At 41.0% G+C, this 12198-nt stretch overlaps 1 protein-coding gene across 3 annotated transcripts in view; it reads right to left on the reverse strand.

Annotated features, from left to right (window-relative positions):
- LOC139259658 (hepatocyte nuclear factor 4-gamma-like) overlaps window positions 1-12198 on the reverse strand; it is a 180840-nt gene that overhangs the window by 40313 nt on the left and 128329 nt on the right. For all 3 annotated transcript variants that reach the window (XM_070875203.1, XM_070875212.1, XM_070875194.1), the window contains one exon: window positions 5610-5781. In XM_070875203.1, the coding sequence (XP_070731304.1) occupies window positions 5610-5755 (146 nt within the window). In that variant the 5' untranslated portion in view covers window positions 5756-5781. The remainder of the gene's footprint in view (window positions 1-5609; window positions 5782-12198) is intronic.

Here is a 12198-nt window from a genome sequence, read left to right on the forward strand (position 1 = left end):
AGGATTTCCTGGAGTGCATAAGGGATGGTTTTTTTAGACCAATATGTCGAGGAACCAACTAGGGGGGAGGCCATCTTAGACTGGGTGTTATGTAATGAGAGAGGATTAATTAGCAATCTCGTTGTGCGAGGCCCCTCGGGGAAGAGTGACCATAATATGGTGGAATTCTGCATTGGGATGGAGAATGAAACAGTTAATTCAGAGACCATGGTCCAGAACTTAAAGAAGGCTAACTTTGAAGGTATGAGGCGTGAATTGGCTGGGATGGATTGGCGAATGATACTTAAGGGGTTGACTGTGGATGGGCAATGGCAGACATTTAGAGACCGCATGGATGAACTACAACAATTGTACATTCCTGTCTGGCATAAAAATAAAAAAGGGAAGGTGGCTCAACCGTGGCTATCAAGGGAAATCAGGGATAGTATTAAAGCCAAGGAAGTGGCATACAAATTGGCCAGAAATAGCAGCGAACCTGGGGACTGGGAGAAATTTAGAACTCAGCAGAGGAGGACAAAGGGTTTGATTAGGGCAGGGAAAATGGAGTATGAGAAGAAGCTTGCAGGGAACATTAAGGCGGATTGCAAAAGTTTCTATAGATATGTAAAGAGAAAAAGGTTAGTAAAGACAAACGTAGGTCCCCTGCAGTCAGAATCAGGGGAAGTCATAACGGGGAACAAAGAAATGGCGGACCAATTGAACAAGTACTTTGGTTCGGTATTCACGAAGGAGGACACGAACAACCTTCCGGTTATAAAAGGGGTCGGGGGGTCTAGTAAGGAGGAGGAACTGAGGGAAATCCTTATTAGCCGGGAAATTGTGTTGGGGAAATTGATGGGATTGAAGGCCGATAAATCCCCAGGGCCTGATGGACTGCATCCCAGAGTACTTAAGGAGGTGGCCTTGGAAATAGTGGATGCGTTGACAGTCATTTTCCAACATTCCATTGACTCTGGATCAGTTCCTATAGAGTGGAGGGTAGCCAATGTAATCCCACTTTTTAAAAAAGGAGGGAGAGAGAAAACAGGGAATTATAGACCGGTCAGCCTGACATCGGTAGTGGGTAAAATGATGGAATCAATTATTAAGGATGTCATAGCAGTGCATTTGGAAAGAGGTGACATGATAGGTCCAAGTCAGCATGGATTTGTGAAGGGGAAATCATGCTTGACAAATCTTCTGGAATTTTTTGAGGATGTTTCCAGTAGAGTGGACAAGGGAGAACCAGTTGATGTGGTATATTTGGACTTTCAGAAGGCGTTCGACAAGGTCCCACACAAGAGATTGATGTGCAAAGTTGGAGCACATGGGATTGGGGGTAGTGTACTGACATGGATTGAGAACTGGTTGTCAGACAGGAAGCAAAGAGTAGGAGTAAATGGGTACTTTTCAGAATGGCAGGCAGTGACTAGTGGGGTTCCGCAAGGTTCTGTGCTGGGGCCCCAGCTGTTTACACTGTACATTAATGATTTAGATGAGGGGATTAAATGTAGTATCTCCAAATTTGCGGATGACACTAAGTTGGGTGGCAGTGTGAGCTGCGAGGAGGATGCTGTGAGGCTGCAGAGCGACTTGGATAGGTTAGGTGAGTGGGCAAATGCATGGCAGATGAAGTATAATGTGGATAAATGTGAGGTTATCCACTTTGGTGGTAAAAACAGAGAGACAGACTATTATCTGAATGGTGACAGATTAGGAAAAGGGGAGGTGCAAAGAGACCTGGGTGTCATGGTACATCAGTCATTGAAGGTTGGCATGCAGGTGCAGCAGGCGGTTAAGAAAGCAAATGGCATGTTGGCCTTCATCGCAAGGGGATTTGAGTACAGGGGCAGGGAGGTGTTGCTACAGTTGTACAGGGCATTGGTGAGGCCACACCTGGAGTATTGTGTACAGTTTTGGTCTCCTAACGTGAGGAAGGACATTCTTGCTATTGAGGGAGTGCAGCGAAGGTTCACCAGACTGATTCCCGGGATGGCGGGACTATCAAGAAAGACTGGATCAACTGGGCTTGTATTCACTGGAGTTCAGAAGAATGAGAGGGGACCTCATAGAAACATTTAAAATTCTGACGGGGTTAGACAGGTTAGATGCAGGAAGAATGTTCCCAATGTTGGGGAAGTCCAGAACCAGAGGTCACAGTCTAAGGATAAGGGGTAAGCCATTTAGGACCGAGATGCGGAGGAACTTCTTCACCCAGAGAGTGGTGAACCTGTGGAATTCTCTACCACAGAAAGTGGTTGAGGCCAATTCACTAAATATATTCAAAAAGGAGTTAGATGAGGTCCTTACTACTAGGGGGATCAAGGGGTATGGCGAGAAAGCAGGAATGGGGTACTGAAGTTGAATGTTCAGCCATGAACTCATTGAATGGCGGTGCAGGCTAGAAGGGCCGAATGGCCTACTCCTGCACCTATTTTCTATGTTTCTATGTTTCTAAATGGATTTCAATGTCGGCAAATGTCAGGTCATCCACTTTGGACCTCAAAAGAATAGAATAGGGTACTTTCTAAATGGTGAAAAGCTAAAAACAGTGGAGGTCCAAAGAGACTTTTCAGGTACATAGATCATTAAAATGTCATGAACAGATACAAAAAATAATCAAAAAGACTAATGGAATGCTGGCTTTCATATTTTGAGGACTAGAATACAAGAGGGTAAAAGTTATGCTGCAGCTATACAAAACCCTGGTTAGACCAAACCTGGAGTACTGAGAGCAGTTCTGGGCACCACACCTTAGGAAGGATATATTGGCCTTGGGAGGGAGTGCAGCGGAGGTTTACCAGAATGATACCCAGACTTCAAGGATTAAATTAAGAGAGATTTCACAAATTCCCTGGAATTTTGAAGGCTAAGGGGTGACCTGATTGAAGTTATTATGATATTAAGAGGAACAGATAAGTTAGATAGAGAGAAACTATTTCCACATGTTGGAGAATCTTGGATAAGGGGGCATAGTCTAAAAATTAGAGACAGACCTTATAGGAGTGAAATTAGGAAACATTTCTACACACAAGGGTGGTTCACATTTGGAGCTCTCTTCCGCAAATGGCAATTGATACTAGATCAATTGTTAATTTGAAATCTGAGGTCGATAGGTTTTTGTTAGGTAATAAGGGATATGGGGCAAAGGCAGGAATATGGAGTTAGGTTGTAGATCAGTCATGATCTCATTGAATGGCAGGACAGGCTCGAGGGACGAAATGACCTACTCCTGTTCTTATTCCCACTGCTTACTCCCCTTCCCTATTCTGATGAATTCGCATTAAACTTGCACAAAGCACTTATTCAGCCAATTCAGAATAAATTGTACAATTGTTGTCACTGTACAATATCCAAAGATTGGAGAGGTTTTGGCGAAGGATGACTAACGATACCCTAGATTGGGCACCTAAACTCGGAGAATCTCTGCAAATTGGAAATGTTTACAAATGGAAAAATGCATCTAAAGATATATATTCAGAATTCTAAGGGGTAATGATAAAGTAAATCTGAATAATATGTTTAACATAATCACAAACTCTACAAGAAGGTGCAGATTCAAGCGCAAGGGAATGGAAATGGAACAGCTATTTTAGATTTAAGTGTTTTATGCAGAGGGTGGTGGATGTTTGGAACAAGCTACCCAGAGAGGCATTGGAGGCAGTTGTGCTGGTAAATTCAAGAACGAGATAGATATTTGGCAAAGGGAAGGAATGAACATATGAAAACAATGGCCTAGAAAAGACCTTAGAAAAGGATCTATCTAGCCTGTCCCAGAAGTATAGGAGATAAAGTGTTATATAGTATATGGTATTTTTTCAAACTTTGGGACCAGACAGATAGACCCAATGGCCTCTGGCAGTCATGTACATTCCTCTCTTCCCGCTTCTGCGCCATTACCTCTGGTGTTCCCTAAGGATCTATACTTGGCCCACTTCTGTTTCGCATCTATATGCTGCCCCTCGGCGACATCATCCGAAAACACAGCGTGCAGTTTCCACATGTAGCCGATGACACCCAGCTCTACCTCACCACCATCTCTCATGACCCCTCCTTGTCTCTAAATTGTCAGACTGCTTGTCCGACACCAGTACTTGATGAGCAGAAATTTCCTTCAACTAAATATTGGGAAGACCAATGCCATTGTCTTTGACCCCTGCCATAAACTCTGTTTCCTAACTACCGACTCCATCTCTCTCCCTGGCAATTGTCTAAGGCTGAACCACACTTGATGTCATATTTCACCCTGAGATCAGCTTCTACCACATATCTGTGTAATCACTAAGAAGGCATATTTCTACCTCCATAACATCGCCTGACTCTGATGCAGCTTCAGCTCATCTGCTACTGAAACCCTCATCCATGCCTTTGTTACCTCTAGACTTAACTATTCCAACGTACCCCTGGCTGGCCTCCCATCTTCCACCCTCCATAAACTTGAGGTCATCCAAAACTCTGCTGCCTGTCTCCTAACTTGCACCAAGTCCCATTCATCCATCACCCCTACGCTCGCTGACCTACATTGGCTCCCGGTTAAGCAGCATCTCAATTTTAAAATTCTCATCCTGGTTTTCAAATCCCTCCATAGCCTCATCCCTCCCTATTTCTATTCTCCAGCCCAACAACCTTCTGAGATATTGCACTCCTCCAATTCTGGTCCATTGCTAAACCCCAAATGTAATCGCTCCACCATTGGTAGCCATGCCTTCAGCTACCTAGGCCCTAAACTCAGGAATTCCCTCCCTAAACCTTTCCAGCTCTCTACCTATCATTCCGTCATTAGGATTCTCCTTAAAACCTACCTCTTTGACCAAGTATCTGCCTTAATATCTCCTTAAGTGGCTCAGTGTCAAGTTTTATTCAATAACGCTCCTGTGAAGCACCTTGGGATGTTTTACTACATTAAAGGCGCTATATAAATAAAAATTGTTATTGTTGTATGTTTCATTTCTCCTGAATGCTGTTCATTTTTTTTTATTACCAGTTTCTTATCCAGTCCCATGTTCTACCCTGAATTGCAGTAGTAGCTCACGATAGCAACCATTCTTCATGTGGAGCCTGGACAGAGTGTCAGCAATATATATATGGAGCATGGGCCCAATCTGAGCTGAGCCTGATCCTATCTCCACTCAACATCAACATATACAGCTTTCCAGTAGGGGGCACTGGGCACCATCAGAGCCAGGAACGCTGGGCCACTTGTTTCATTTGCCTACCCTAAAAACAAGTGCTACTGCCACCCTGCACAGACTACAGATTGAAGCTACAATTTTCTTGGTCTGTATGGTTCAGCTACACTCCCCAAAAATTCCAGCTATCCAAAAGTTAAGCAATAAGGTTAAAATAAACCTTATTTGTAAGTTATCAGTAATGTTTGAGCCATGAAAACTAATCCAAACAAAATGCTGAAAATAAATTAATAACAATCTTGAAGATTGTTCAGTCCTAAAACTGTAGAATTGGTTTACTCCAATAATTGCTACACTGCCAGCTCTCATGATTGAGGCTACTTCAGAACCAAAGCACAAGCAGAAGGGATTCTTTAGTCAAACTGATGACTGCTTGTTCACATTTGCACTCTGAGTCACTTGGCAATGTCAATACAGTATAAGCAGATTGAAGTGGTGTACCTGCATGAGTATACATGGCTCTTCCTTATGCTGCGCCTGAAGAAACCTTTGCATCCATCACAACTGGAGGCACCATAGTGTTTTCCTGTTGCTCTGTCCCCACAGATTGCGCACAAAGTGCTAATACCATTGTCTGATGTGTTCATGGTGTTTGTCTCTGTTGGAGAAGTATCTGAGTGAGGAAAGAACATACGATCAGTCCAGTTATACTTAGCAGGCAGCACAGTTACAAAGCCATGAAAAATCTTCACTAACAGACACCTGTCATCTTCTCTTGCCATTTCAATTAGTATGTGCTGTTATGTTGCACTACAAAGTGAGCCACATCAAATATCTTTATTATTCTGATGAGTCTCTTTGTACTGTCAGAAGCAAAAGGATCGAAAGATTCCCTTGAACATTAATGTTGCTATCTTTATTATTCTTTGATCACATATGGCAATTATATGCAATAAAACACCGATCAAAATCTGTAAAAAGTCATCTTTTAGAAAAGGATGTGTTTAGTTAAAGTAGTAATATCATTTTGCAGTGATTCACTTAGTCAATTTCAGGCCAATTGCATACAGTCAAAATTAAATAATCTCCGGTTGCTTTCAGAAGGCTGATTCAGGGATGGAGTAATGAAAAATATATTAAAATATAATTTGTAGTTTAATACAAATCCAAAAAGGGAACAATACTTTCTCTTTCAGTTTGAATGCTCAGAATAGGGAGCAGTGGAACTTTAGGCATGCTTTCAAATGGAAATGATTAAGACTGACATTGGCACAGTTACAAAACTATCTGCTGACTTCTAACAAGTAACCATAAATGATGTCTTAAATGACAAGTCTTGTACATTTGCCAAAAAATAATGCCTCTTAAGCACTATGATATCAAAGACAAAACATAAACTAGTGTAGCAGGACTATAATATCATCTGAATCACAATCTGAAAATCATTAGGAATATTTCCTATGTAACTGGGACTAGTCAGTAGAATTTAATCATTCTTAACTTCAATTTGATCTCTTCCTCTTAACTCTCCCACTTGCATTGGGAAATTATCCATTTTTGGAGGTTTTAGAAAGTAATCCTCCTTAAAACTTAAGAGATGCACCCTGAATAGAATTAGATTCAGGCAGTGCCAATATGATAAATATCTAAACTAATGTCTAAATCATCATAGCCTTGAAATTACTGTTGGGATGCTTGATATGTTCATTAAATAATGAACTGAGGAATGTTATACAAACAAACGTATTAAGCAGTCGTCTGTTAATATCACCAACAATAATTTCTAGGCTCACATTACATAAACCACAAATAATCTGAAATAAATGTTGATGTACATAAAAGTACGCAGTTAATCCTGTATTGAGTTTGTAAAAGAATAATCAATAGTTAAAAGCTTTACACTGGTTAAATAATCAGTGAAGGAACAAGGTAACCATTAGCTTGTTATCTAATTAACATAGTCACCAGCTTCTTAAACATTTCACTTCTCATCCAGTCCAAAAGCGAGTTGTGCACAATTTGTAAGCTCTGGAAAAAAAGCTCAATGATTGGAATGCTTGTTCCAATGAAATTGAATGAATTGAGTAAAGACATTGAGCCATTGAGCTCAGAAATGTACATTAACTCTTTTGATTGTTGAAGTTGTCAAAAGACTAAAAATTAGAGGATTGAAATAAATGGAGCAGGGAATACCCCAGCTGACTTTACTTTAAGCTGTTGACACACTAATTGACAGCCTGCAAGTGGGTGGCACATGATTTTAAAAAAACAGTACCCAGATTCAAAACAACACTGCCAAATATGCTATCGCATATTAAAGAGTGAAAGGAAGAATCTCAATAGAGTAGTCCTAACTACAGTAAAACTTATTTTTAATTCATCATTTCTTTATACAATTTACTTTTGGTTCTTTACATTACTTCAACCTACTGATCTTCATAACTAAGCAATGCATTATCAACCAATTACTGTAACTTACCATGGGCACTGTACAACAACTGCATATTTTCAAACTCCAAAGCAGTGTAAGATGGGTCTAAAGCTTCACTATAATTTGCCATGTCCATATCTAAGAACGATTCAGACAGCCTCATTCTGAATGTACACACAGCTATGTCTTATACGTCCCACTGTCCACTAGATTGTCTTTTACACATTCAGAATTTTGAAATGCTGCCCATAATAAACTACGTGATCAGCTTGTATAACTTTATGTGGTGGAATGGGAGGAGTCATTGAAGACACGGACTCATTCTGCACAGTTATGTTAGCTGTGGCTTCTGGACCAAGAGTACCTGACTGAGGTTATGATGTTTATGTGATTTTAGTATGTGCTTTATCACTTGACATTGAAAGTCAGCAATAGCTATTGGCTTTCCAATTACATTAAACGCTCTAAAAGAGGATTTTGCTACATAAAAACTACAGTTACACTGGAACATAAATGAAATGTAAAGGGAAGATATCTATATGGATCAAGTGCATTGGACTTAATTTTTCAACTATTACCAGTAAATGTTGTGGCTGTTTGTTCAACTTTGGCAACTACTGCTAATTATATTTATTTACAAAGTCAACAGAAATCAGAATGAGGCTAGATTTAACACAACAAAACTTGACCTATTAGACTGTGTACCATTGCACATCCTCAGAAGATATACTAACAATACCATTTAAATTAGGATACAAAATAAGGCAAATGAAGTGCTGAATGTCCTCATCACTTATTGTATTAAATTATGTTCTGCATTTGATAACATTGCTGGAATGTGGAACTTTGTACAGAAGCAGGGATTAGTAAGTTAAAAATAGGAATAAGGTAAGAAGCCACAACATTTGTCTATTATAATGAATTAGCACCCTCAAGAGTGTGTTCTAGAAGCCGGAATACATTGATCTTTAGATGATAGTGATAAACTACTTGAGGTTTACTTTTGTAGTCTATGGTATCATCTCAACCTCTACTTTATAACAAACTTCAAACTGTACATTACTCTACACACAGACGGGACATCTGCATACCTTTTATATAGTTTCCTTAGCACTTCTCCTGTATAAATATTCTCTATGAACATGATGCATTTATACATACTGGACACAATCGGAACAGCACACTTGTGACTTCATTAGTTCTATGCTGGCTGAGGTCCCTTCATGAAGTATTCTCCGCCAATGTCTATTTTATGATTTATTCTTAAACTACATTTGAAAAATAAAATCACCACAGCGCTAAAAACTATAAACCTGCTTTGTTATTGTACGCTGAATGTTGCTTATGCAGCTGAACTTGGAAAGTAAACACAATTCTAACCGAAGAATATAAAATATTTCACACAGCCCATATTGAAGATAGTGAAAAATGCCTTCTTCAGTAAACATAGATAAAAGTCACAATCTACCAAGTCTTATCTGACTTTGCATTACACCATTAAATGGAACCAAGAAAGCTTCATATCTTATCTCTACAACTATTAAATCTGTACTCATTCAGCATTCAATGTTCTGCCCCCTCCAATAATTTTAAAAGCAACTGATATTCTGATAAAAATCGAATCTTATCTACAAGGTTTCATTAAAAAAACTCCAAGAAAGTATCGCACTTCATCATGCTGGGATATAATCTTCACATCAGCTTGAATCAGACACAAGCAGTACTAAAAGAAACATCTGATTTGGCATTATAGGATCATATTTTCCTCTCTTCACAGTTGAGATGTGCATAAAAGTGGTGCAACACTAATAAAGTGGGTCATTTGTCTTCCTTTACTCTGCTGTGAGAATTGTTCCTATTCAAAATTAATTCAGGTAATTAGTGAAAAACAAAAACAGATTGTTACCTGTTAAGGCTTTATTCAAGGTCAATCAGGAGAAACTTCTGCAGAGTTTTAAAAGGGGGAGAATTTGGTTATAAAGGAAATATAAGTATTGAACTACATGTTACACCCAGATTTAATCAGATTAAAGGTATTATCTGGAAGAGGTGCAAAGGCCATTGGTGGTATCTTGGTGTAGCAGCAGCAGCAGCAAGAGGAGAGGACTGATCAAGAGGGTAAAGGCCATCGGAGACACACAACTCACAGAACAAACACTGCAGGCAGCATATTTACTTTAATAGAGTTAGCTACCTGGCCCTGACTAAGCAGCTGTGCATGGTGAGTCTCAGGCTCAGCAAGGAGACTGCAGGAGACATGACACCTGATCTACAAAGACCTGCAGGAAGAGCACTCTATCTGGCTGTGTGATCAATACCCTCAATTTGTATCCCAAAAGGTCTAGCAAGCAATCATAGGAGGACATTTCCAGAGTCAGGCACTTTGGTTGGCTTTTGGGCAATTAACCCTTCATTTTCTGCACAATAAAAGAAAAACAGATTGTAAAGGATCTACCTATCGTTCGTTATCTATCCCTCTCTCACATATATGTTTAACCTCTTACATATTGCACACACTTACTGCATGCATTAATCTTACTTCCTGTGCCGTGCCTTTATACGGGAAAAAGCATATGTGAACATATGACAATGGAAAACACTATGGCCCCGATTTAGAAATAACGATAAGATTATCAGCAGTCACCATTATTAATAAGTAAATGGGACAGCAACTTCCAGCAATGTGCATTTAAATGCAGAAATCAGGAAGCTGCTGTCGAGTTTCCCTGCTTTTTCAGAAGCTTCCCTGTACTGGTATCTCGCCGAGGGACTCGGCCTTGAGATACATGGAAGAGCGTGAACATAAGAACATAGGAATTAGGAGCAGGAGTTGGCCATATGGCCCCTTGAGCCTGCTCCACCATTCAATAAGATCATGGCTGATCTTCTACCTCAACTGCACTTTCCTGCACTATCCCTTTATCCAGAAAGGATACGATGGGCTGAATGGCCTCCTTCTGTGTCGTAATTTTTCTATGACTCTATGATCCCTTAAATCCCTTAATATTCAAAAGTCTATCCAACTCTGTCTTGAATATAGTTAACGACTGAGCATTCACAGCCATCTGGGGCAGAGAATTCCAAAGATTCACCATCTTCTGAGTGAAGAAATTTCCCCTCATCTCAGTCCTAAATGGTCGACCCTTATTTTGAGACTGTGACCCCTATGAAGTTGCAGTACTTACCCATTAGATACCCACTAAACTCATCAGAAACAGTTAGGGCTGGTGCATTCAAGTGTAAGTGAATTTTTAATGCTGCGATAAGTCTTAATTACTGGCAAACGAGCTCCCTGGCACTGAAAATTTACTTTTAAAAGTATAGAGTCTTATTCCTTCAGATTTTAATTATTATTGCAGATTTTTAAAGATTTAAAAAAATTCTTTCTTTCTTTCTCTTATCCCTGTCTCTTAGTCATTGGGGGGCGAAATTGCCCAGTGCGTATTTTGGGTGCATAATTTGAATTAAAAGAAAATTTAGCGCCTGGTGAGATGGGCCATTAAATCACACAGGATTGGGTTCTTAGAGCAAAATAAATGTGCGGGGTGGTAACCGGCCAGTCGCAGGGCACGACTCAGTGCAACGCTGACGTGATGCTTCACGCTGACACGTCACAATGTTCCTCCCCTTCTTTTAAAGTACAGGGCCGCTGCGAACTCGGCAACGCTTTATTGGCACCCAAGAGGGGGTGCCGGCCTGCATGTTGGTGGCCCGGCTACACTGGCGGCCGTCATTGTCGGGCCAACTAAAATGTCGGCCGACACAGAAAAGATGGCGGAGGAGGCGCTACCACCTTCCCTTTAAGGGCGGCCAGGGCGCCCCAGTCAGCACAGCTTCTCACCCCGCGAGGTTGTCGGTGGCACTGCCCCATGCCAACCTCTCATCCTGCGGGGCAATTTCCCCCATGGGGGGCAAAGGGGTTGGCGCAGAGCTATAAGGGATCAGTACACATGGTATTGACGTCATCACCGTGCTTGAGCTGGGACACTAGTCGCAGGGCAAATCCCTTTTTGTCCACCGAGCCAGGGGGAAATTCCGGGGGAGGGGGCGCTCTAGCCGCCGAAAACTCTGTAGCACCCCGCTGGCACCTCCTGGAGTTTCGCACCCCGCTAACGGCACACTACCGCCATGTGGAGGCGAGTCCCCGCTAATGCCTCCGATACCGCCCCACACATTGTTTTCTGACAAAGACCCCAATTCAGCGACATATAGCAGCCTATCTCGCCGGGCGCTAAATATTCATTTAATTCAAATTGTGCACCCCAAACTGAGCAATTTCGCCCTCATTGTCTTTCATTCATTCATTTAAATTACTACAATACTTCATTATTACAGCCTTTAGCTTTTATTGTGGGAATCCAATTCATTATTCATAATTCCCACTTTTAACTATGCAGAAAATTTGGAATAGACGAGGATTGCTTCTCATTAAAGCTTTTAATGAAAAAAAAGCATTTGTTTTCCGGGTGTCCCCTTACGCAGTGGAAACAGGCCCTGCGTCTGTTTCCACCAACCGTAAAATTTCCGTACGGAATTGCTGGGCAGTTTGTGGGAAAATAGCTGAAGTCTGCACCAGCAATTAGGTTTTCAGTGATGGAGCGGATGGCCTGTCAACGCGTATGTTGACAGACCGCAAGTTCGGGATTTAGCGTGTGGAAA

This window comes from Pristiophorus japonicus, chromosome 1 (genome assembly GCF_044704955.1).
Source record: "Pristiophorus japonicus isolate sPriJap1 chromosome 1, sPriJap1.hap1, whole genome shotgun sequence".
NCBI classification, from domain to species: domain Eukaryota; kingdom Metazoa; phylum Chordata; class Chondrichthyes; family Pristiophoridae; genus Pristiophorus; species Pristiophorus japonicus.